Here is a 27632-nt window from a genome sequence, read left to right as displayed (position 1 = left end):
GAATGAAATCTTTTCTGGATATCGCAAGGTTACCAAGAATTTCGCTTGGGGGAGATGTGAAGTCGGCGGTTCCTCATCGCGGTCCGTCGTTGTATATCGACGGGGAATCCGTCGGAGGAAGGATATCTGTTCTCTCCTCTTGTTTGGTCGGAAAATTTGACAAGGAAGTGGGGAGTTGTGATCGCGTGAAAGAATGGGCAGCGAGGGCTTGGAATACGACTTATGGAGTGGGGGTTTCACCGTTATCCGATTCAATGCTTCTTTTCCGGTTTCCTTCTCAGGCAGAGGCCAAACGTGTGTTGAAAGAAGGGCGAAGACAATGGGGTTCTGCAACTTTGAGGATCGACGTGTGGTCCTTTCGTGTTGGTTGCCGTGGCGTTCTCAGTGATCAAGGTCTCAAGCAGATCCGGTTGTTTGGGCTTCCATTACATTTATGGTGCCATGCTCTGTTCGTCGAAGTGGGAGAACTTTGTGGTGGTTATGTCAGATCTGACGCGGATGAGACCAGGGATGCTGAAAGCGTTCGGATAATAGTACGAGTTGGTCGTGATTGTCCGAAGTTTGTGTATATCAACGACGACACTTTCTGCTACAAGGTCGCGATTTGGGAAGAAATTTCGCCGGAGCTTGTTCCTTCAACGGAAAGTCTTGAAGGCAGTGACGGATCTCATCTTATGTCGGAAGAAAAATGGAACGAGCTTCTTCGCAAAGGTGAAGAAGGGATTCTTGAAATTCAACAGTGGCTGAAGAATCGTGAAATTCAGCAAAAGGTGAAGTTTATTGGAGGTAGACGACGAGGTGAGATTCACACGCCGAGCAAACGCGTCGTTGATGAGCAACACTGGTGTACACATGGTGAACGATGGGCTACCCCTTCAGATTCAGCTCTATCCTTATTTCTTGAAGATAAGGTAGGGAAGGATTATTTTCGGGCTGATAAAGGTTTTACTTTGGGCCATAAGTTATCAAGACAGGTCAGGAAATTTGGGCCTGATAATCATGGGCTCATTCAATCTCAACCTTACAGAGCGTATTTGGGTTCTGGGCCTGTTAGAAGAAGACTACGGAAAGGGCCACTTAGATTTGGTCAAACTGGGCAACTCCAAAATGGGCCTCTCAAGTCTGGGCCTATTAGAAAGGTACGAAAAGGGCCTAACTCATTATCTATCTCACTTACAAACATCAAACCTGGTCCTAATGAATCACAAGCCCATACCAAACCCTCTAATATTTTGATGAAATCCGAGAGGAGATTGACGAACGTCGGACGCCATGGATCTCGGTGGACTCGGAATGAAAAGCAGAAATGGGTCGCACGTTCTCGCACTTCTTCTCCAGGTTTGAGTCCTAATCTTTCTCTCAACACTCTTTCTACTTCTTCTCCTTCTTCTTCGGGTGAAGTGGCTAGCGACAGGAATGTTGCTGAGAATGTTTCGGGTCAACAGAGAAGTATCATTGGGATTTCGACTTCAAAATCAGAGTTGGACGTCTCAAAGGTTACTACCGAGAGTACGGGTTTTCTCAATGGAGTGACAGTTTGTGTTGGAAAAGATTTGCATTTCAAATTGAATAATGATTCAGCCGTAGCTTTGCTTAAAGAGCTTCGGCTATTTACTTCAGTTAAAGGTTTGAGCAATTTTTCATCTGAGCATGAGGAGTTTTCAATAATCCCATCCAAAGAAGTTAATGCCTCGGAAATAGAGGGGATTTTACAGGAAGGAGTGATTGATGTTGCTTTTCAGCAGCACCCTTTTAACGCATCTTTTTCCGGGACAGATCCTGCTCACGATGAAGTGGACTTTATGGAACCTTTGGCTGTTGTGCGGCCTGATTGTTTGAAGACAACCACTGATCTGGGCATGGAATGGGTCATTGAGAATATTGGAGCAATTAGTGAAGCTTTGGGTGTCTCTGCAGAAGGTTATGAGGAACAAACCCTGTGTATTCTCCACGAAACTATTGCAGGAAATGGTAGCAGTGAACCAATTCGTGACACAAAAGGAGTCAAAGTCAAAAATTCACATCGGAAAGGCGAACAGGAAGTGAAGAATTTGATTTCTTGTGTTAACTACGATGGAAAGAATGGGTCAACCAAAGAAAGGGGGAGAACCAGGAGTGGTAAAAGGGGAGGAGGTGAATTGATTGTTTTTGGTTCTTCATGAAGCTACGACTTATAACATGGAATGTTCGTGGTCTTAATGACCCGAAAAGAAGAAGAGTTATCAAGGTCGCTTTGAGGAAGTGGAGTGCTCATGTTGTCTGCTTACAAGAAACTAAATTGGCTGATATTACTGTTGAGATTGTCAGGAGTCTTTGGGGAGGTAGGTTTGTGGACTTTGAAGTTTTAAATGCAACAGGCACTTCAGTTTGAACTGTTGGAAGGGTATTTTCTCGGTGTCATGCATGTTTCAGATGGAAGAAGACAATTTCAAATGGACGTTTTCAGGTGTGTATGGGCCTGTTACTGATAGTGATAAACCAGTCCTGTGGGAAGAGCTTTGCTTTGTTAAGGACTTATGGTCATTGCCTTGGTGCTTAAGTGGGGATTTTAACTCTGTTAGATCCCCATTTGAGAGATCCACAGGAGGTAGGTGGTCTTCAGAAATGACCATGTTTTCAGAATTTATTGACAATAATTTTCTTATCGATCTTCCGTTGGAAGGAGCGGCTTTTACTTGGTCTAATGGTAGGGAACCGGTTACTTTTTCTCGATTGGATCGTTTCCTGATTTCTGGGGCTTGGGAAGAGCATTTCCCGGATGTCTCTCAGGCTGTGTTGGTTAGAGTCACATCTGATCATGTACCTCTTGTTTTGGATTGTGGTGGTTTGAGGTCTAGACGCACTCCTTTCAGATTCGAAAACATGTGGCTTAGATCTGAAGACTTTCAAGGGAAGGTTCAGTCTTGGTGGCAAAAAGGGTCTTTCACAGGCTCTGCTAGTTATGTGTTAGCTAAAAAACTTCAGTTTCTTAAAACTGAGCTTAAGAGATGGAATAAAGAAGTTTTTGGGAATCTTGAATGGAAAAAGAATAGAGCCCTTGCTGATATTGCTGAGCTTGATCGTTTAGCTGAGGTGGGACAGAGTAGGGAGTCTTTACGCTCTCAAAGAGCCTCTTGTCAAGCGGTTTTTGCTGAGATTGCTCATATGGAGGAGATTTCGTGGCGTCAAAAGTCTCGGGCTTTGTGGTTAAAAGATGGTGATCGGAATACAAAATTCTTTCATAGACTGGCCAATGCTCACAGAAGGTGTAATCATATCGGACGTATTCGGGTTAATGGTTCTGATTTGTGGAGAGAAGAAGATGTGCGCGGAGGAATTGCTTCTTTTTATCAGCAGCTTTACACTAAAACTTTGGATCGAAGACCTACTCTTGATGGTCTTCCATTTAATACTATTTCTGCGTTGGATAGGGATAGTATTGAGATTCCATTCACGGAAGAGGAAGTGCTTAAGGCACTTTCTAGTTGTAACGGGGACAAAGCACCAGGGCCAGACGGATTTACTATGCGCTTTTTTAAGGAGAGTTGGGAGGTGGTGTGAGAGGAGGTGATGAGCACTTTTCAGGATTTTTATTCTCATGGCACATTTGAAAAATCTTTGAATGCATCTTTTATTGCTCTCATCCCTAAAAAGGGCGGTGCATCTGATATCAAGGATTTTCGGCCAATTAGCTTAATCGGATGTATGTATAAGCTTATTGCCAAGGTTCTTGTCTCCAGGATGAGTAAAGTGTTGGATGGTCTTATCTCAGAATCGCAGAACGCTTTTGTTGGTGGAAGGCAGATTTTGGATTCTGTTCTTATTGCTGGGGAATGTGTTGACTCTAGATTAAGAAGTGGGGTTCCTGGCGTTTTGTGTAAGCTTGATATCGAGAAAGCTTATGATCATGTTAATTGGAAGTTTGTTTTGTATCTTCTTCGGAGGATGGGATTTGGTGATAGATGGATAAAATGGATTGACACTTGTATCTCATCAGTTATGTTTTCTGTTCTTGTGAATGGCTCTCCTGCGGGTTTTTTTGCTAGCTCACGTGGTCTGCGACAAGGTGATCCATTATCTTCTTTTCTTTTTCTCATCGTTATGGAAGGTCTGACTAGATTAATGAGAAAAGCAGAAGATTTGGGTTACATTAGGGGGTTCAGAGTTGGCAGAGATGTTGATCATCAGATCCAGATTTCCCATCTTTTATTTGCTGATGATACTTTGGTATTTTGTGATGCTGATATTTCTCAACTCAGATATCTGAGGTGCACTCTTGCTTGCTTCCAAGCAGTTTCTGGGCTTAAGATTAATGTCTGAAAGAGTGTGCTTGTTCCAGTGAGGGATGTTCCAGATATTTCCTCCTTAGCTGCTGTTTTAGGGTGCGGAGTTGGTTCTTTTCCTCTTCCTTATTTAGGATTGCCTTTGGGAGTTTCTTCTACACTGGTTGGGAGTTGGGATTCAGTGATTAATAGATATGAGAAAAGATTAGCAGGATGGAAAAAGCAGTATCTATCTAAGGGTGGGAAAGTCACACTTATAAAGAGTACTCTTTTATCCCTTCCTACCTATTTTTTACCTTTGTTTCAAATTCCATGTTCTGTTGCTGATAGAATTGAAAAAATTCAGAGGGATTTTCTGTGGGGTGGAAGGGGAGAGGAGTTTAAGTATCATCTTGTTAATTGGGATCAAGTTTGCCAACCATTGAGATTCGGAGGGTTAGGCATTCGAAAAATTGTTCCTTTTAATCGTGCTCTCTTATGAAAGTGGTTATGGCGATTTGGAAGGGAACGACATCGTCAATGGAGAAGAGTTGTCTCGTGTCGTTTTGGTGAGGGGAGTGGGGGTTGGTCATCTCTTCCAGTCACTATTACGGGAGGCGTTGGTTTGTGGAAATTTATTCGGAAGGGATGGGATGTCTTCTCTACTCTTATTAGATTCAAAGTTCGTAATGGCAGGCATGTTCGTTTTTGGGAGGATCTTTGGTGTCGCGACCAGTTGCTTTCACACTCATTTCCTAGGCTTTATAGCATTGCAACTAATAAGCATGTTTTCGTGATTGATTGTTATCATCTTGATAACAATGGAGTTACGTGGGATGTGCGGTTTAGGCGGTCTTTTCAGGATTGGGAAATGGAGGAAGTCTCTGCTTTTTTGGATATTTTGTATAGGCAGAAGGATAGTGGCAGAGGGTGTGATGATATTTTGTGGGTTCCTTTGGCTCATGGTCGGTATGATGTCCGCTCTATGTTTATTCATTTATCCAATTTCGTTGGTTCCGAGTTTCCTTGGAAGTCCGTGTGGTGCTCTAAAGCCCCTCTTCGAATCGCGTTCTTCGTTTGGACAGCTACATTGGGGAAGATTTTGACTTTGGACAATTTGAGAAAGAGAGGCAACATCATTGTTAATTGGTGTTGTTTATGCAAAGATGATAGTGAATCCGTGGATCACATTCTTTTGCATTGTCCTGTGGCGTTTGGTTGTTGGAGTTTTATTTTCAGCATATTCGGCATTTTTTGGGTAATGCCTAAGCACTCCTCTCAATTGATTAACGCTTGGAAAAGCTGTCTTGTTAAGAAACAAGCTCGTGCTTATTGGAAGATTGTTCCTCATTGTGTCTGGTGGTGTTTGTGGCGTGAGAGAAATAACAGATCCTTTGAAGGAAAAGAATCATCCTTAGCTAATTTAAAAATTCATATTCTTCGTTCTTTATTCTTTTATGTTAGAGGAAGTACATGCTCCTCGATCGATAATTTCTTTGATTTCTTGGATTCTATTGGTCCTTAGATCTTTTCTCTTGTATTAGGGATGCGTTCCCCTTTTGAACGTTTTTCTAATAAATTTTTACTTATCAAAAAAAAAAAATCTCCTAATCCCCATCCCCCTTCCTGAATAATGTTACATACCTTCCCCCAATTCACCAAGTGGTACTTGAACTCATCTCCCATACTACACCACAAAAACTTCATGGATCTTCTGTAACTTTCTGACAATTGACATGGGCATCGGAAAAAGGGACATAAAATATGTTGGAAGATTCGAAAGTGTGCTCTTCATAAGAGTTAGATGCCCCACTTTTGAGAGATATTATTTCTTTCAACCAGCAAACCTTCTCTCAAACTGCTCAACAAATCTCCCAACAGCAAACCCATTGACATTATGGATCACCTGTTTGACTCTTATCGATTTCATCTGTTCCTTAGCTTTCCAACTAACATGTTTACATAGTGTCATGTTACTCCTCTTGTGTTGCAAATGCTTCTTCAACTGTGTTGTACGATAATTAATTGTTTCACTCAAAAACTACAAGTGACTTGTGTCTGTCCCCTAACCGGCGTACCAAAGCTCCAACCTATATCATCACTTATTGTAATTCCATTTTGATGCGATATACTATATATATATATATATTCTGGAACAAAATTTAATACAAATCTACATCAAACATCTACATGCTTACCATAAATTACATATCTATACTACTATATAAATGACAACATTAATTTCATTTTTATTCACATTATCTATAATCTTATTTTATCTTAAATCAATCAAAAACCAGGAGAGGTACCTTCTAAAATTACACCACACTCTTTAATGGATAATTAGATACCCTTTTAAACTAAATTACCGTTCTAGTTTCCAAATGATACAACGTTTGGCAGCAACCATCCAATTTAACTCAGGGGCCTTTGGGCATATGTCGGCCACCAGAAGTGTCGCTTCTCCTACCAGATCGCTCCACCGTATTCATTTGATCCCCTCATTCACCTCTTGTACATATTTAATACACACTCTATTTGGTCAGAAATTTCGATCAATCGTTTTGATGAGAGGACATAGTAATTAGTATTTTTATCTTAAAGAAGAATTTAAAGAGCAAAGAGAGATGCCTCTGTATGCAAGTGGTGTTGCCCTCTCATTCCCCCCCGCACCCGCGCCCCCCCCCCCCCCCCCCCCCCCCCCCAACATCCAAAATGCTTACATAATTATAGATGGTGGATCTGAGGTTATGCTAGAATCATTGTGTACCGTATTTGCGGCCAACAAACACATTTGGAAGGGTGGTTTAGTTGATGGCTTACCTCTTGGACTCTGGATGCTTTAAACTAAACTTCATGGACATTTTCAAGAAAAACATTCCGCAACCATGGTGTATGACGTTGGGTTGGTCCACAAAGTTCTATGTTCTTTTGTGCCTTCTCTATGGATGACTGTCTTTTGAATATTGTGATGAATGGTCAAATGATTTAATCCTCAAGGCTTTATTATGCACACCCCCCCCCCCCCCCCCCCCCCCCCCCCCCCCCCCCAACCCAAAATGCTTACATAATTATAGATGGTGGATCTGAGGTTATGCTAGAATCATTGTGTACCGTATATGCGGCCAACAAACACATTTGGAAGGGTGGTTTAGTTGATGGCTTACCTCTTGGACTCTGGATGCTTTAAACTAAACTTCATGGACATTTTCAAGAAAAACATTTGGACTTGGTTGGCTTGTTGAATTTTGAAACCTGGTAAGTGCAATAATATGGCTGGTTGAACCAATAAGGGCACGTTGAAGTAACTATGACATAAACAAAAAAAAATAACTATGACATTATATACAGCATTTAATTTTGATAGTGTCATGTATTTCGTTTTTTTTTAGTGGTGTAAATTTTGGTGTGTATACTAGTCTGTTGAAAACACATGTACACACAAATGTACATGTCAGAATTTGCACTTTTTAGGGAAGAAAACTTACGGTGGGGTGTCTTATCAACATGTGGAGAATGGAGATAGAATTCATCTCCAATTCCACAACCATAGTGTATGACGTTGGGTTGGTCCACAAAGTTCTATGTTCTTTTGTGCCTTCTCTATGGATGACTGTCTTTTGAATATTGTGATGAATGGTCAAATGATTTAATCCTCAAGGCTTTATTATGCATTGAGCCTTTAAATTGCTGGGTTTATACCTATTTAGTGCGATGGCATGGTCATAGAAATGTTACGATGAATGGTCAAATTGGTTTTATCCTCATGGTTGTTGAGCCATTAAATTGTTGAGTTTATAGCTCTTTAGCATGATATCATGGTCATGAAATGATAGAATTAACCACACACACACATATGTGATGTTGTGGCCCAAATTTTGTTTCGGCCCGGGTCTCAACGGGCTTTGTGGGCACAAACCCACCTTGGAGGAGGCTTATGCCGAACCACGAAAATCTTTGTGTTCTTTGTGTGTAGCATGTTTACTTTTCTGTTGTAATTCTTGTTTTGTTTTGGTTCACTACAAAGCTTGAACCAATTCTGACAGTGATGAATATGAGCGCAATTGAAATTCCTGGGGAACCTTTGCTTCGATACACTTACTGCTTAGCTCCTTTTATTTGCAAATCCTTTTGTTTAATTCTAGAAATATGAAAAATACGTATTTTTCATATTTTATGGCCTCGGATGTCGCTTGCTTTGTCGGATAATATCAAGATTTCACTCCTACAATGCCACTCTGGATTCAAGTTCAGCGTCTTCCTTCTTAACAATATATATGTTTTCTTTCACTCTCCCTTGGGGATAAAATGTGTGAGATTTTCACGAGTTCTAGTTAACTGGCTGGTAATTCTTATAGTGTTGGCTATTAATTTCATTGGACATTAAATGAATATGAAATATTGTGAAATTGATTATATCAATCCTTTATTGTACTAATACCTCATTTGCACCTGCATGAGGTGGTAGTTATACATATGTGCCTCTAAAGTTGTATATAACTGAACACATTATCTGACATTTCAATCCTATACTTTGAATATATTATTTTTCATACTTTTGAGAAATTTCAACAAAGAAATTCCGAAGAGTGGGCAACCAAACAAGCATGCTAAGGCCGAAGGAAAACGGCCAATGAAAAACCTTTTTTTTGAGGGAAAAAAAGAAAAGAAAAGTATTATCACCCATAAAAGTAGTTTTTGTATGATTTCCCCAGATTTCTAGTCACGTGCTTTGCACATGCAATTTTTTTACTCTCAAACACATATAAATGGAACTAATTTGTATATCAGATTATTAGTATTACTAATATAGTGAAATTTGTATATTGAGAAATTAGTGAAATTAGCCTATTAGTCAATTTATCCTAATAATTGCTAGTTAATTGTAAACTAGTTATATTTATATAAATTTTATTAATGTATAACTAGTTTATTTTTGAATTTTTATGACATTCTGAAAATTTCTGCCAAGTTTAATAACATTTTGATATTTTTGGTTTACTTTTATTCCATTAGAAAAAATCCTATAGAATAATGCATGTGAAGTATGAAGTATTTAATATTTAATAAACACATATTTATAATGGTTAATATTCTTTTAAAAAAAAAATTAAATAAGTAATGCAAAAAAAATTGAATAACTAAGTTAAAAATCAGAAAATTTTAAAAATAAGAAAAAAAAAATCTAAAAATTTGGATACTTGAACAATGGATCATCTTTATATTTTCAAAACAAAAACTATGACTTGAACAAAAATATAAAAAATTTAAAGATTGTTAGATTGGGAGATGTGGACCAAATCTACAAACATGGTTTATACATCTAACTTTAAATGATGTTTTCCTGTTAGAACAAAGTGCAGATTTGGAATGTGATTGAAGATTTTTTTACCAAGTCTTGTGTTTTATGAACTTTGAATGTAGATCGGATGCGTAGGTAGCGTTTGGATGCTAAAAAAATAAGTTGGAAGAGGTAGAAATGGAAGAGGTGGGGAAAAAGAAGATTTTATAGTCAGGTGGCCGACTTGGCTATGACGAGCATTGGCGACTTTATAATGGCCATTATGAGGTCGTCTTGCCTGAGCCTAGGAAGTACAAACGCTCTTGTAGGAGTGTCATGACCGTGTCGGGCATGTGTCCGATACGAACACGTGTGGGACACTGCTAGAAGTGTCCTCTAATTTGAATATTTCTTTTCTCAGTTGGACATGGTGGAACATGACATGGACATGGCGGGTAGTTTGCAATTATTATTATTATTTTAAAAAAAACTTTTTTTAATGAAAATTTTAAACATATTATAGGTTATTTAGAAAAATGATATAAAGTTGCAAAATTATGGGTAGATTTGATGTTCGTTCCTCGTATTGTTGCCTTTCTGGATTCTCAGGGGTTGATTTTCCTTGGAATACAGTTTGGCGTTCGAAGGCTCCTCTCAATGTGGCCTTTTTCGTTTGGACCGCAGTTTCGAGTTAGATTTTGACACTTGATAACATGAGAAGGAGAAGACAAGTTACTGTCAATTGGTGTTGTATGTGTACGAAGGATGGAGAGTCAGTGGATCACCTCCTTTTGCATTGCCCCGTTGCTCATGACTGTTGGAGTCTTATTTTTGGCTTGTTTGGCATTCAATGAGTTATGCCACGGTCTTCGAGAGGCTTGATTGACGCTTGGAAGGGTGTTCCGCAGGACCCCATGCCCATGATGTTTGGAGGGTGGCACCTTTTTGTGTTTGGTGGTGCATTTGGATGTAGTGGAATAGAAGATCCTTTGATGGGGAGGAATCTCCCATTGGGTTCTGAAATTTAACTATTAGCTTTCTTTTTTGTTGGGTGATGGGGAGAAATTGTAATTCAATAGAGGAGATAGTTGACTTTTTGGGTTCCTTGGGTCCGTAGGACCTTTTCTTTTGGGCTCCGGCCGTTGTGTTGTCTGTGGGATGTGTTCCCCTCTTGAATGCTCTCTAATTCATTTTTACTTATAAAAAAAAAAATCAATGTATTTTCCATATATATCACTTGTATTCTTTCACCTATTAATGGAGGTACTTATTGTAAACAATTTTAAGAGAGAATATAATGAAAGTCGTGTAGTCCTTTGGGCTGTGTGCCATGGATGTAGGCTGTAGTGGCCGAGCCACGTTATATCCTTGTGTTTTTCATGCTTAATTTCTCTCTTCAATTTTTGTATCTTTCAACAACTATATTATCTTTTTTTGACGTATCCTTTTTGTGGCTATGTCCTTTCTTATTTTTTATTTTTCTCTATCACTTTGTCCATTTTGTGTGCTTCTTAGGACTGAACAGCCAAATCACACGAAATTCTAACACACTGTGATATAGGACTAATTTGGTCTGGCCCCTAATTGAGTATGTCACGACTCAGCTATGACACAGTTTGTGCTGAGTTTTAACACATTGATGTTCTCAAAGAGGTTGATCCCCGTGTATAACTGAGGATTATGAATTCTATGAGTCTCTATGACAAGATAGTAAGATACTATTATTATGTTGTTGGCTTCAACATCTGCATTGATGGATGAATTGTTGAGGACCTCTTTGTGCCTTGTTTCAAGCAGCACTAATAATTGAGATCCATTGTAGAGGGGTAACATGAAAGATTGGCTGCTTGGCTGATAAGAACAAATTTCTCATGCACCAAAATGATAACAAGGAGTCTTAAGGGCCAAAAACTTATTTGACTCAATTATCTTATGAACTGTGCGCGCCTCTTCATTGCCAAATTAGAGCTGCTGTATTGTTTTTCTTAACCATTTCAAATGGTAACACATTATTTTCCTTGTGGTATTGGAAATGTTGTGGGGGCTTCGGTCACGGGCTGTCTCATTTTGATTTTTGTTATTGGTGGACTATGATTAGTCCATGGAGTTGAATTCATTACACTTTGAGATATTGAATGTTTATTGTTCCATATTCATGGATTACCCGTGGATCAGTACTTGTTGACTAGGAAAAAAAATAATCTTATGGACACTTAAATCTTCCTCAAGCGTACGTCAGAATGTGGTTGGTTGTGGCTTTTGTTTTCTGCTGTATTTTACATTTTATTTGCAGCCGTTGTACGAAGAACCTTCATGCTTATGTGTTTTTTTGTTTTGTCCTTGTTTTATTCTCATATAATTGTCTTTTTTTTTTTTTTCTCGGAAATTCAAGCAATATGTAATTGTCTTTCTTATAATAAAGAGTGAGTAAGATCAAGTTCTACCCGCATAAAATAGGTCATTCGGCTTTTCTGCTCGTTGTGCTGTTGGTGTTGCTGTTACTTGTTTATCTTTTGTATTTTTCATTATGGTTTCTTTTGTTAGTTGACATAAAAGGGGAATATATCTTATACGCCTTCGTTATGTTATATCATTATTGTGTTTTGCTCCTTCCCCATTGTTAATTGTTGGCACATTTTTAGCAGATACCCTCATATCTTTCTTCTAGGAAGGAATTCTCTGTAACACCACAGGAAAATGTACCCCAAGGGTCTTCTTCAACAGGAAAGTCAACCAAGTCAGCAAGTTATGTGTCAAAAATTGTCATTGGAAGTGTTGCCTTAGGTGCAGCTTTTATGACAGCTTACAAAACTGGCTATTTGGATGAACTTCTTGTGAAAGAGCCGCGTAGTGCTACTGATTCTGCTAAATTTGGCACCGTTGAGAAGGATTCACCGGACTTGTTGATTACAGAAGATTCGCTGGATAGCAAACTTTTAGGAGATGAAGTTGCCATTCCCCAAATTAAAGAGTCAAAAGAATCGATTTCTAGTGCAGAGCATACTGAGGAAAACACTAAAACTCACTCAGTTGTCCCCCCCCTTGAAGATTTTAGCCGAAGTGAAGGAGAGAGCCAGCTTCAGGAAAGTGATAAATCAAATTTGGTGCGTGAAGATGATACTTTTCCAATCCAAGAAAAAGAGTTGCCCAGCTCTCCTCAGAGCAGCACGACATCTGAAGAGAGTTTTGACACCGGAAGCCCAGAGTTGAAACACAGAGCTGAACAGCATGAGGCAGTTAAAATGACACCAGTAATTACCCAGGCTAATGCAATTCCTGAAGAAAATGAGACAAAGTCAATGCCACCCCAGCGTCTCACCACTAAGGACATGCCAGAGGTACAAACGTTTTTCTGCATCAAACATTAAATTGAATATGTTTCATATTTCAGGGTACTTTCTTCTTGCAGAATACCCCCGCTAATGGTATAGAACAGCCAAGTTCCCTCCTTGATGCATATTGTTTAGGAGATAAGGCTGAAGAAACCTCTGCAACTTCCTCAAATGTACACAAGGTTAGTGCTTTCAAATATTATTCCAAATAAAAGGGGGTTGCTTTATTGAAAGAACTTGTAGCAGATTGCATGCATTCACCCTTGCTAATTCATCATTATTCTTATGGAGAAATAACATCTGCTATTTTTTGTCATAATCCTTGGTTTTGTAAAAATGAAGGATTTAGTTGGTGGCGTTGAAAGTTCAAATGATGTTTACATATCCAAGGATGGAAAATTGGTTCTTGATTTCTTACAAGCCATTCATACAGCTGAGCAAAGGCAAGCAGAATTAGATGCTCACATTTTTGCTGAAGAAAAGAGGATGTTAAAGGTTTAGTTTTATAAAAAAACACTAGCACAGGAAATTCAAATTTATAATATTGTAATACGTGGTTTACAGCTAAAATCTCTTATTCTTGATTTCAGGGCCTTGGGTCATTGCTTAACAGTGATATTAATTTGCTGATTGTATTTATTTAAATAATGTAGGAGAAGTATGAAAAGGAATTGAAGGATGCAAGGGCCAAAGAACTTATGTATGCTGAAGAGGTAGCAATGTTGGATAAGGTATGCAGAAACAAACACAGTTTTACTTTATATCTAATATTTGTGTTTTTTTATTTTGTTTGACATCCACATTCCCCTTTCTCATTTATCAACTCCAGACTTGAGCTTTCAATGGTTTGCTTCTTGCTTTCTGGCTACTTTATGCGATGTTAGTGCTGGTTTACTGAGAATTGCAATTATCTCATTTTGCATCCTGCGTGTTGTTGTGAGCCACACAAGTAATTTCTTTCAAATCACTCTTTGAAGTCTTTTAGGCTCTACTTTGCCTTCTCTGTTCTCAGCTGTAACTATATTGAAACCACTCGAAACAGTTTCTCAAACCAACATATATATATAGATATATATGTATGAGTTGTAGCTTAGTAAACTGTTAATGTTTGAGTTGTGTTCCATAGGAAAGATTAACCCTTGAAATTATATGACAACCATTGGATATTCTCTGTGTTCCATGTGCTTGTCTATGTGTAGTTTTTGTATGATCCTGGCAATATTTTTGAGTTTTACTGGTACAGTTTACTAATGCTCTCAAGGGAATCAGATAATAATTTCCACATCCCCACTATTTTATGATCAATTGTATAGTTGTTCTAAACTGGCTTTGCTATCTTGTGATATATGAATGGTCATCAAAATCACAATTACCCAACCTGTTTGCAGGAATTAAACAAAGAGAGAGTGAAAGCGGCTGCTGCACTCAAGTCACTACAAGAAAAATTAGAAGAGAAACTCGTGATGGAACTTGAACAAAAGGTCCAGATTTAGTTCCATGCTGTGAACAAATTTTTCTTTATAGTACAATAATTAAAGGCTTCTACAAGTTGCCAATCCTTAAAATTGTAGGAAGCTGAAGCAGAAAGGAATCTGATGACAATGGAGGAGGTAGCAAAAGCAGAACTGGCTGCGGCTATTGCAAGCGAGAAGGCATCACAGATTGAAAAAATGGCAGAAGCAAATATTCATGTATGTCTTCTGCTGAAGTTACTTCAGCTCGTATCGATGTAACTGTAATTGCTAATTTATAGTGCCTATATTCTGTACATATTCTAGCTGAATGAAATTCAGAGACCAACTTCAATTTTGAAGGGGAATATCGAGAAATATTAGGCAAAAACTACTGTAGAGTTCCCTGTGCAGAATTGCTGATAAAACATAAAATAACACAGTGAAATTTACTGTGGAAGTTGACATTTTAAGACCTAAATTCAGTTGCTGGGGGCATCTTTAATTATATAATTTTCAGAATAATATATTTCGGTGATTTTAACTTCCAATGCTATAATACATAAAAAAAAATTAAATATAACTTTAATCACAGTTATATGCTATAGTAAAACTTTTATTTTAGGGTAAATTACAGTGACACCCATGAGCTAAGGCCTATTACAGGCAGTGAGTTTTGCAAAAACCTACACAAACACCCCGTCGTAGTTAGTGTTAGAATTTCGTGGGAAACATCGCTTTTGTCCCTTGTCTTATAATGCTAGTTTTAACCAACATCTCACAACTAAAATGACTAAAATGCCCCTAACTAATGTATAACTGACACAACACCCACCCCTATCTTTCTCTTCTCTCTCCCTCTTCCCCCTCTTTCTCCACCCACCACTGCCACCCTTCTCTATCGCACTCCACCCGCCACAACCATCTCTTCTCTCTCTCTCCACCCGTCCACCACCACCCCTTCTTTATCTCACTCCACCCACAACCACCCACCCTCTCTCTCTCTCTCTCTCTCTCTCTCTCTCTCTTCACTTGAGAACCAATCCTTTACCATTGATTCTCTCTCCTGTCCCTCTCTCTCATCCTCTTCTCCTTCCTCTTCACCGCCGCTTGCTTTCCTCCGCCACATTGTGAGTGGAAGCTTCCTTTGGATCACTCTCGTACTCCACCTGTTCTTCCCCAACACCACATAAATATTAGATTCCTGAAAAACAACACTAACCATAACAACTGTTCTCAAAAAATATTCACAAGAAAACCACAAAAATGAAACTTTTGAAACAATCTCACACCAATTTGCACAAAATTGGGACCCTAGACCGGTAACTTATCACTGCATTCATAAGAAAACACCTAAAAAAAGGAGGAATGAGACCCTACACCAATAACTTCTAACAGGATTCATAAGAAAATTAGTCTGTGCAAGGGTGTCTTTCTTGCATGGATTCCTCGCTCTCCTGATGTTGTTGCCAACGAGATGGGCAGAAGAGTTTTGAGCGATAACTTGGGTGTGGGTCAGTGGTTTGCTTGGCCAGGGTGGCTTGAGGAGGTTGAGAGACTGGACTGTAACCTGTTAGGTCTTTAATGCACCTCTCTCCTTTTGACAAGGGAAAAAAAATAAGTTTATAAGAAAACCAAAAAAATTGGAATTATTCATTCACCCAACTATAACAATGGCGGATCGACCATCCTTGCTGCTGATCATCTACTTCAATCGAGCCCTCACATCACCGTCCTCTTTCCCTGCATCATCGTGATCCTCTAAGCCCCCCATTTTTACCAAACTAGCATCGCCCATACCACTACCATAGCCTCATCACTACAAAGTCTTTGCCATCTTCAATATGGTTCTTTATATTCATTCTGTGGTAATTCACTTCTATTTGTGGAAGAAGATGGGGAGCTCAAAGGGAATAAAGAGAAAGTTGGTTGAAGACTGTTTTAGAGAGAGAGAGAGAATTGAGTACTTGGGGCTGGTAATATAAAGGAGAACTTGGGGAGAATGTATGGCAATCCGGTCCGGGATTGGGCTTAATTGTAAAATCCGATTAATTTTTTACTTATAAAAAAAAAAAAAATTGTATGGCAATGTAATATATATGTTTGAAGATAAAATAATATATATTTTTTTCATATTGAAGATATAATAATTTGTTATATACTTAAATATACAGAAATGATCTCTTGCTCACCGGTGAGAAAGAAATTCATCTACACTAAGCATGGTGACTGTTGGATCTGATTGTTATGTTTTTCTCGTAATTACCTTTTTTACACTTACATCAAATCTAATGGTCACCATGCTTGGTGTGGAGAAAGTTTCTTGCTCACTGGTGAGTAAGAGATTATGTCTCCTTAAATATATATTCAATTTTCAATTTAATTTAATAGATTGTGTATTTATTTTTTCAAATATATAAATATATATGTATGTATATATAATTTGCAAACTTTTAGAAATTTCTAAAGTTTATAAATTATTATTTTTTTAAATATTTATATAATATATGAATATATATTTAATGGAAAATTATAGATTATATTAGTTATAGTTGACTATAGATAATATTAGTTATAGTTGACATTTTAAAAATATATTTAATAAAATTTACAGCATTTGTAATTTACATCTATGCCATATGGACTTAGGTGCATGTGTCCGGTACCTATGTATGCGTTAGACGTGTCAAGTTGCCAAATACAAGGACACATGGATACTGCTAAATATTCATATCAGTTAATATTTTTTATTTTTTAGAGTAAAATAATGCCTTTATGTAACATAATCTTCAATACTGACATTTCACTCATTTTGAAACCATAATATAATAGATTTCAATTATTGAATGTCTTTTTAGGTCTATGTCCAACCAAAATTGTCAGACACATTCTATACCCATGTTCGAGTCTTGTGTTTCCTACACGGGCAGTTCACCTACTTTTGAAGGGTCCATGTAACATAGATTTACATTTTGCAATTTTAAAAAATTTAACATTAATTTACTAATTTGGAAACTTGCATGAATTTGTAATATTTTTCTTACATAGTAATTTGAAATTTTGGAGAGAGAGAGAGACTACAAATTTATGTGCAATGTAAAAAGAGGTTTTGTCCATATATGAAAATTTTCAAAGGATAAATTGGTCATTTCAAGTGATAAAGGTCACATAGGTCCTTTTACCAAATCAATGGGTAAAAATTGCAGTTCACAAGGTGTCAGATAACAAACAGACCCAATGATTAGATAACAGTAGGGCGTGGAAGAAATCGCGCGCCAAATCTCAGGCGGTCTCAATTTAGGTTCTTATAAAACTTAGAACTTCTTGTAATTAGGCCTTACCTCAAGTGTCAATGTAATTAGCTTTACTTTACTATTATATAACAATTTACAGACTAATGGAAAATCAACATCAGGTGCAGAAGGTGGGAGGGATTGTTGGTGAGAGTTTTACTGCAATAAGGATACCAAGTTGTAATTTGGAGAAATTTATTAAAAATATGGTTTTCAGGACATCAAAATTTTGAGAAACTTTGACACTTCAATGAAATGCAAAAGATATGCCATTTGCCTACTGGAAAAACTAAACCTTTTGTTTAGACTCTGAAGTTTCTGGTCAGATGTCAAACGTTGGTTTAATTTATCTTACTTTCTATGAAATTTTTTGTGTATTAAAATTTTCTTGTCAAATAGGATAATGCATAATAAATAAATTGTTTTATGTATTTCTTATTTATTTATTTCTCTTCCTAACCATACAAAAATCGTGGATTGATTTATTTCGGAAGGTGATGTAGTTGAGGTTCGTCTTTTGTAGATAAGTGCCTTGTGCATGGCATTCTATGCAAGATCTGAAGAGGCTCGTCAGAGTCATTCCGTTCACAAGCTTGCTTTGGTAATAATTTTTTTTGATTCTCTATAATGTTATTTTCAGTTACATGTTGAATAATATCGAACAAGGGAACTTCTGGTCAGAAAATAATAGAGGCTGATATCCAAATTCTATTGATTACGGTCGACCTCTAATAACTAATAATTGACGTAATAATCTATAATAGTTAACAAAGCTATTAAGAAGCCAACTTTGGTTATATTGTAGATTATTAATAGTGAAAAGAGCCAAAACTAGCTATCCTTAATCCCACTTATGGGGTTTGCTTTATAGATCATATCAGCTTGACATTAACCTTATATGATGGGGCCTACCATTAGTGGTTGACCTGGGAAGTTTTTCTTTGGGGCCAAGGTCGATAGAATAGTTTTGTGACAAACGGGTCCATGTGTGTGACGGTGCCTTTAGAGAATACTAGAAAGTTGTGCATGCACGATGCACATGATCTCACTCATGGAGGGAGGGAGTAAGAGAGTGGTGAGCCATAGGTGGTCTGACTATGACCACATGAAAGCCGCTTACTATCTGTAAAGGATCCCATCACTTTGCTTGTACCTTCTTGGCTTAGGCTTTCAACTGAACTTACTTTATGGCCTTACGGTCCCGCCAGACTGGGTGGGCCGGAAGGTATGTACGAAGACAGAAAGCAATGCATTTGCACAAGCCTATGTGCTCTTAAAGGATCTCACGCAAGCTTATGTGCTCTCAAGGGATGATGGAATACTTGTGTTCATGAGAGATGTGTTTCGAAACCTAGGAGTGATTATATAGGACTTTGTGTTGCAAAGATAGTTTTAAATTAATTGGGAAGCCACGGGAGGTTTGAGGTGCGATCCTACTATAGCATTCTATTGGGTGCTCAGGGGTCTTCCTTCCCATGGAAGGGAATTTGGCCCACCGAAGCCCCCTTGAAGGTGGCTTTCTTCGGTTGGATGGCAATCCTCAGTAGGATTTTGACGATTGACAACCTTAGGAGGCGTCTGATCATTGTCAATTGGTGCTACTTGTGTAAGAGTGGCGAGGAGACAGTTGATCACCTCCTCCTTCATTGCCCCATGACTAGAGACGAATGGGCCATGTTATGCACCAGCTTCGTGATGCAGTGAGCCATGCCGGCTTCCAGTAAAAGTTTGCTCGAGACTCGGAGCGGATGTGTAGTGGGATCCCAAGCTAGAGATGCTTGGCGAGTCGCCCCCTTGTTCTTATGGTGGGCATTGTGGAAGGAAAGAGCCTTTTGATGGAGTAGAATCCACAATAGGAGTGATGAATGATTTTTGTACTTAGTTCTTTATTTTTGTTGGTGCATGGGCAAAATTGTAAATCCTTGGAGCTTTTATTGTCTTCTGTGGATTGCTTGGGGGTACATGCAAGCATATCCTCATGCATTGCCCTATGGCGTACGATTGTTGGTATCTTATTCTTGGGTTGTTTGGCATGCGTTGGGTAATGCCACGTTCTTTTAAGGATTTGATTCAAGCTTGGAGAGGATGTCGTGTGAGTAGAGGTGTACGCGATTACTGGAGAATTGTCCTACATCGTGTTTGGTGGGGCATCTGGAAGGAGAGGAATAGTAGAATGTTCGAAGGAAAGGAGACGTCTACGGCGACGCTAAAATTATTCGTTCTCTTTTCAGTTACGTAAAGAGGAGCTCTTGTTCCTCTTCCAATGATTTAATTATTTTTTTGGATTCTTTGAGGCCTTAGTCCCCGGTTCCACTTTTTGTCTAAGGGACACGTTCTCTTTTTGAACGCCTTTTTATTTCATTATTACTTATCAAAATAATAATAATAATAATAATAATAATAATAATAATAAATGGTAACTTCTTCCCTCAAGGTTCAATCTATCCATTGATTGTTGATTGAAATCGAAAGGACCAATCGATCGAACTCCCTCTTCAGTTAAAACATGGTTTTTCAATCTCACAAACTGATGTGAATGCTCTTATAAAAGCCCTAATTTGGTGAATCAGTACTTGAGAGGATGATTTACCTTTTTGCCATTGATGAAGTCTTGACTTCACTCCGTTGAAGCACTTTGGATCAAAATTAACAGTAATACTTAACTAACTAAACTAACTTTTAAAAACATAAATAAACAAAAAAAGTAAAAATACATTCTCCCTTTTGTTGAAATTTGTCTGCCTAAATCCTATTAATGTTAACCTAATCCCCCTAGAATTAGGATGATGGCTTCAGTTGTATGGTAGCATGGATAGTAGAAGTTCATCTCTCCTGGTCTTCCCTTGCCCTCCTCCAGCCAGGGATGCTCTTTTAAATTTTAAAAGATTGAAAACAAAGTTTTCACCAACAAGCTAGTGGCCTAGCGGTACCAAGCCCCTACTTCCCAAAGGGAGGTCAGGGGTTCGAGTCTCAGTGGAGGCATGTGTGTGTGAGTATCAACTAAGATTAAAATAAAAAATAAAAAATAAAAAACAGAGTTTTCAATTTTCTTTTATTTCCTTTTCTTTTATTTTTTATTTTTTGGGGTTTTATGTGTGCGTTTCTTAGGGTGTGTGAGGATTGCAAATTGTATTCCAGTGACTGCCGTGAACTTATTCTATTTGTTATACAATTTACACCTATTCAACCAACAAGTATTCCTAAATTTTTTTCATTCCTATTGGAAATGGATGTACTCTATTCTCTAGGGTGTTGTTTTGCAGAGGGTATGCCCTCTCCTCCTATTGTACTTTATTGCTATATCTTTTGAAATAATATTACCAACCCATTCATGAAAAAAAGAAAAGAAAAAAGTATTTCTAAATTTGAAATTATCTACATGAAGAGGGCTCCATTTTGACATCAAGAAATTGCAATCATTTTAGGCCAAAAAGAACCAGCCATATGTTAAAAAAGTGCATTATATAGTTATAATCTCGCCATGACAGGGTCCTGGGGAGGGAGGACTCGAGGCAGACCTAATATTTGGTATTTTTTATAGTGCTGCTCTAAGATCAAACTCACACCAGTGGACTTCTGCTCAATTGTTTTACCGCTGAACTGGGCAATGACCCTCCATATGTGGTTCACACAATTAATTGTGGTGTCTTCGTTTCTAGAGATACATAAGTAAATTCATATTTGCTTGCACTCGAATGCTTTTACATTTATTAATAAATAAAAATATTCTTACCTAGATTTTCTTTGCCATGAAGTTCACATCTTAATTAGATATGTAGTGCAGTCTACCATGAAGTTCACATCTTAATTAGATATGTAGTGCAGTCTACCTATTCATTCACATGTAAGGCACAGAGAGATTAAAACTACTTAACTAAAACTCTCTCTCTCTCTCTATATATATATAACTCACTTTTTGAACTACCATCAATTTCTCGTTCAAAGAACATTTTTTATTTTATTTTATATTAGGACACTTGTAGTACAAGATGGCATGCTTATCTTGAAGATGGGGCCAACATTTAATAAGCCCTATGTAAGAGATAAGATGCAGAGAAATAGTATCACCCAATGATCTTAGCCTTTCTATCATAATTTCTTGTAATGGTGCAAAAGTTATGGTTCTTGGCAAAGTATGTGATCAATCAATTTGCTAAAAACCTGATTCTTGTGCTCTTTAGTTGAGACTAGTAAATGCTGGCCTTGTCAAAAAAAAATGCTGGCCCCAATTTTTAGAATAAACATGTCATGATGTGCGTTGTATGCTTGATTTTTGTGATGTCGTGCTCCAGCACCACAACAAGGTAAATCCCATTCATATGGAATTTCTAATAATGGGTTTTTGTGGGTAGAACATGCTGATTTTTGTGTCTTTGAAGTGACATATTATTTTATTTTTTTTTATTTTCATTTTATTTTTGAAGTATTGAAGCCAATTTTGAAAGGCTTTTGTACCCCTCCCCAAAGAAAGGCCTTATCTTTTTCAATTTTTGCACTAGGTTGTAGACTTCTATGAAATGTTTTGGCTAGGGAAATTCAAAGAAGAAGTTTAAAGCTTAAGAATTCAATTGTTCAATAAATTTTGCGGCCTCCAAAATTATTTCTTATCATAAGGTCAACTACATAAGAGTTTTTACCACATTAATCTTTTTAAAGTTTTTATTTTTTATAATAAGCCTTGTATCTGAGTCAGTGTTTTTTTTTTTATTTTTTTTTTTTGTCTCATGCAGGGAGCACTTGCATTGGAAGATGCACTGTCGAAAGGGCTACCGATTCAGAAAGAAATAAATGTTCTCCACACTTATCTTGGAGGCATAGATAAAGACTCACTTTTAGATTTGGTTCTATCATCCATTCCGGAAGAAACACGGAACCATGGCACAGATACCCCATTGCAATTAAATCAAAAGGCAAGTTGTTTGAGGGTTAACATTGTCACAGTATAAGATATATTGCTAATTCTGTGTGTCAACACTCTCATTTATTGGTCACATTTTATCTTAATGTTTCTCTTCATTCAACATAAGTCTTCATCATTATCAAAGATCATATGCTCCAATTTTACCTGATAATAGTACTAACAAGAAATTCATGCCTAAAGTGGACATTGGGTGGTTGCTTTTTTTATTTTTGATTTTTTGACCGTCTTTTGGTGGTTTTTGTGATTAGTATTTTGTAACTAAATGCCTTGTTCTTATTGACTTATATATATATATATATATATATATATATATATATATATATATATATATATATATATATATATATTTATTTATTTTTATCTATGTTTGACTTAAACTCTGCTTCTATGTTAGTCTATCAATATCAAAGACCTTAAACTGCTGTTCTTCCCACTGATGGGAGTAACAAAATTTTTACTTGTTGAGGGGAGCTGTTGTGCGCCACACAGCCGAGAGCTCTCCATCACTAACCTCTTGGTGGTACAAAATCTCCAAGAAACCAAAGACGTGATCCAGCTCTCAATCCTGAAATTGCCTTGAGAAATGCACAATCCCAAGTCGTCCTCCCATTTTCAACCCGATAACAGTTGACCACCAGAGCATGCCGATTCCTAGCAATCCGAAATAAATAGGGAAAAGAGCAAGCCAAAGTACGATCATCACACTAGATGACCTCCCAAAAGCGAATGCCCCTACCATCCCAAACTCTGAAGATATGTTTTGAAAATTCACCCCACCCCTTCTGGATGAATCTCCACACACTAACCCCTCCCGGGATCCTCACTTCAACGGAGCACTACCCCCCCCTCTCCTCCCCAAATTTGCTGGAGATAACCCTCCTCCAAAGCCTCTGCCTCTCCATTCCAAAAGACCACAACCACTTCCCCAGAAGGGCACCATTAAAAGGTGCCAGCCTTCTAATTCCCAGGCCTCCTGATTGAATTGGCCTACACACCTGCTCCCATTGAGCATGGTGATATTTGAACTACTCTCTCATACCACCCCACAGAAAGTTCTGCTGAAGTCTCTCTATCCTCATGGCTACTGAGGACGGGATCTGAAATAAAGATACGAAATAGGTAGGGAGACTTGACAAGGTGCTCTTCATCAGGGTGACTGTCCCTCCCTTGAAAGATGCTGCTTCTCCACCCCACAATCCTTCTCTTAAATCTCTCAACCACAGGATCCCATCCACCCACTCTTCTCGAGGGCGACCCCAGAGGCAACCCCAGATACGAGATGGGAAAAGCGCCAACTCCACAACCCAAAATATTGGCTAGAGCATAAATCTCCACCACCTCCCCCACTGGAACGAACTCACTCTTCCCCACCTTAATTTTCAAGAGCAGCGTGAAACTAGATCAAGAGACACCTCAAATATATGAGCCGAGACTCCTCTGCATCACAAAAAAACTAGGGTGTCATCTGCAAACAACAGTTGGAAAATCTCTAACTAGCTAGCATGATCTCTAGATTCTCTACCCACTCTGAAGCCTATAATAACAACTCTACTACCCTTCGCATGAATCTGTTAAGAGCCTCCATCACAATAATGAATAAAAAGGGGAAAGTGGGTCCCCCTGCCTCAAACCCCTCGAACTGCTAAAAATAATGTCGGGGACCCTTTCACAAGAACCGAAAACTTCATTGAAGAAATTCAAAACTCAATCCACCTCACCCCAATACCCATCCTCTCGAATAGGTAAAGCAAGGAACTCCACTAAGATGGTTGTAGGATTTCTCAATGTCAAGCTTACACAGGATTCCCGGAACCCCACTACTCAACCTTGAATCCCCACACTCACTGCAATGAGGGCTGAATGACGACCGTCACAAAGTCTGGACATCCATTATCATTTCACAATGGACTAACCAATGCACGAGACCCCGCCGTTGCGGAGTTTGGGAGTGTTACATGTATGCAGTCTCAGCTCTGCATTTAGAGAGATTGTTTCCTGTGACTTTCAAGTCACAATGGAGCAACTTTACTGTTGTGTCAAATTGCGAAGGCGACGGCTCTTTTTTTGCTTAGTACGGCAAAGCCCCTTCTCATTGTCATTTCACAATCAACACTTTATTGTCGAAATCCACAAAAATGAAAAAATAATAATAATATAAAATTCAGCGCCTTTGCTAAAAAGAAAGGCAAGCCTCCCTCTGTGTGCACTTGTTAGCGTGCCCGTGCTTCCCAGTGCTTCCCAGATTCTTAGGACGTATGCAGCACATGTCAGTGCATCCTTCCTAGATTCTTACAAAATTCGTGGCTAAATCATAACTTCTCCAGTTCTAAACTTACCATATGGTTAATGATTTTTGTGTTGAACCACAGATTGGTGTGGGGTCGGTGGTGTGGTTTGTGCTTGTGTTCAAACAATAGAAATAAAACTCACATTCTAGTTGGAAGCTTCAAGTTTTTTGAAAGACATCTATTTTTATTTATTTTTTATGTTTTAAACTTACTGTTGACCAGTTAAAATTTCTTTGATTCTTGATGGAATACATCTATGATGTCAAGTTCACATAGAATCAGTCCCCCCTCCCAAAAAATAAAAATTGAAAAAAAGGAACCAATGTAGATGCATATATTTATCTAACTCCCTATTGTTCTCACAGTTTGATGCTTTGAAAGGGACACTGCGGCAATTCAGCCTAATTCCACCTGGTGGCAGTGGCTTTTTTTCACATCAATTAGCTCAAGTTGCATCCTGGATGAAGGTGCATAAACGACTTTACATTCCACTTAAAGTTTCACAATGTTGTTATAAGTGATCATTCACTCACTACTTGGAATCTCTCTTATATTCAGGTTAGGGAAGCTGACCAATCTGGTAATGGGATTGAATCTGTAATAAACAGAGTCGAGAGCTTCTTAGCCAAAGGGAAACTCTCTGAAGCAGCTGATACTCTTGAGGATGGTGTCAAAGGAAGCCAAGCAGCAGACATAGTTCGTGATTGGGTTAAGCAAGCAAGAAACAGAGCTATCACGCAACAAGCTTTAACACTGCTTCAGTCCTATGCTACTTCCATCAGCGTTACTTAAACTATTATCCATAGTGGATCAATCTTTTAGCGTGTAGACTTTCTCATGTATGATATTAGGTTTTCATTGAATTAGTGGGCTTGCATACTGAGAGTATGCTCTTCCAATTTGTAATCCATGGGAACGATGATAATGACCTTATGGCCTTCGTCTTTTGAGGGGTTTAAAAACTCGGGAGTTACTGTGAGCAATTGCGGCATTTTCTCTTTTGGGATGAACAATTGAGTGGTTTTCTTCACTTTAATAAAATTCCATTACTTCACCACCAAAGATTTCTTCCTTTGGTCCTTTTTTCGTGGGAGAGCTGAATTGTTTTTCTAGTTAACCAGTTTTATGGCGCTATTGAATGCGAAATGCTGCAGGTGCTGTCAAAATTTGGAGCAAGGCTTTTGCCAAGTTACATCTCCTTCTTCCTCACATAAGATGTTCAAGTGTTAAGTGGTGTGGTAATGGTGTGTGCGAGTTGGGCATCTGTGTGCTTACTTACCAATACAAATGTTGAAATTTTAGTGTTTTTGGAGTCTAATTTCTTTATCATCTTGTTTTAATTGTGTTCTGTCACTCAAAGATGCACAGTGGACAGATGGGATTAACCCGTTATCGAATCTCACATACTGCTTGACATGTTTTTAATTACACTTCTTGTATAAGTTACTGTAAACTTGGTAATGGCTTATACAATTATATATATATATATATCCGTTTGATTTAGGGGAGGAGAGAACTCGAGAGTGACTTGTACCTCTGCGTCTTGGGACTCTTATTCTCAAATTGGTAGGATTTGATTTGGGTCCAATTCGACCATGCTATAATGCATTCGAGACAATAAACGGACATTTAGTTGTTGTAGAGCTTTATTGTCACGAAGATAATGTCAGGTCACCCCTTTATTAGATAATGGCAAGCCAACGGCTACTACCTTGACTAGAATTGATGCGGCTATTTGCTGACTTTTTCCCTATTTGTTTCAATTAATTAGAAGGAAATATACTTGGATTTGATTTTTGTTTTTTTATCGGTAGCTTAATAATTTTTTTTTTTTTTGTTAATAACAAATAAGTATGGAAACTATCAAGTTCTGTCTTTGGGAAGATTTGAAGGGAGTCAGATGTATGTGGTTTTATTTTTTCATGCAGAGATGTTTCCATTTCGGACTTGTGTACACCAAAGACCGCCAACCATGAATACATATATTTGTATACATATATTTGTGTGTGTGTGTGTGTGTGTGTGTGTATAAATATATATATGTTGAATTACTTCATCGAGGGTTAACAAAGTAGGTGTCATTAAAATGGTGGCCCCGTGGATGATCTGAAAGCGCTTATAAACAACATTTTTTCAGTGAAAATTTAGAACTTATTTACGAGCTCAATAAAGGACACGCATCTAATAAATGATGCCTATATATTTGGCAAAATGCTCTCGCAATAAAGGATATACCCATCTAATAGTGTTTTTTCATCAATGAAGAACATTTTGGTAATTTCAATTTTGCCTTGACATCGTAAGCAGGGACCGACCGACCGAACATAGGACTGACTTTTATATTTTCGTTTTATACCCAATTTTTTTAGAATTTAAGAAGATGTTACCACTAAAATTACAATTTAACCCACTGAATTTTTATTTTTATTTTTATATATTTTTTTTTTGCATTTTTTACTTCAAATTTTTATGATTTTATGAAAATGCCCCCATTAAAATTACAATTCATCTTATTGAATTTATTTTTTTTCATTTTATACTTTAAATTTTTGAAAATTTATGAAAAAAACTTCATTGAAATTACAAAAATGGACCCATTATATAAGTTTGTCCCCACAAATTAAAAAGTTACCCCTCTCATAAAATTTTCTGGATCTGTCACTGATTGTAAGGCCACCGATTCTCATTAATAGTGAAAAACTATACCAACTTATTTCATTTCTATTTCGTAAAACAACTTTATCATATAATAATGGGTATCTAAAATTTAAGGTTAATTACAACGACACCCCTTGAGGTTTGCCTTATTGACAGCTATATACAAC

At 37.8% G+C, this 27632-nt stretch overlaps 1 protein-coding gene across 1 annotated transcript in view; it reads left to right on the top strand.

Annotated features, from left to right (window-relative positions):
• Positions 1–25869, top strand: part of LOC132267241 (MICOS complex subunit MIC60, mitochondrial) — a 29312-nt gene extending 3443 nt beyond the window's left edge. The window contains exons 3-12 of the mRNA XM_059768342.1: positions 12168–12860; positions 12932–13036; positions 13197–13349; positions 13508–13585; positions 14243–14335; positions 14426–14545; positions 18122–18199; positions 22329–22508; positions 25173–25274; positions 25366–25869. Coding sequence (XP_059624325.1) covers positions 12168–12860; positions 12932–13036; positions 13197–13349; positions 13508–13585; positions 14243–14335; positions 14426–14545; positions 18122–18199; positions 22329–22508; positions 25173–25274; positions 25366–25599 — 1836 coding nt within the window. The 3' untranslated portion in view covers positions 25600–25869. The remainder of the gene's footprint in view (positions 1–12167; positions 12861–12931; positions 13037–13196; positions 13350–13507; positions 13586–14242; positions 14336–14425; positions 14546–18121; positions 18200–22328; positions 22509–25172; positions 25275–25365) is intronic.
• Positions 25870–27632: the final 1763 nt, after the last annotated feature.

The sequence above is a fragment of the Cornus florida genome, unplaced genomic scaffold (genome assembly GCF_030987335.1).
Source record: "Cornus florida cultivar Cherokee Brave unplaced genomic scaffold, ASM3098733v1 CherokeeBrave_3.0.0_Hap2_Chr07, whole genome shotgun sequence".
NCBI classification, from domain to species: Eukaryota; Viridiplantae; Streptophyta; class Magnoliopsida; order Cornales; family Cornaceae; genus Cornus; species Cornus florida.
Note: the sequence above shows the minus strand (reverse complement) of the source record. Positions and strands in the feature narration are given on the sequence as shown.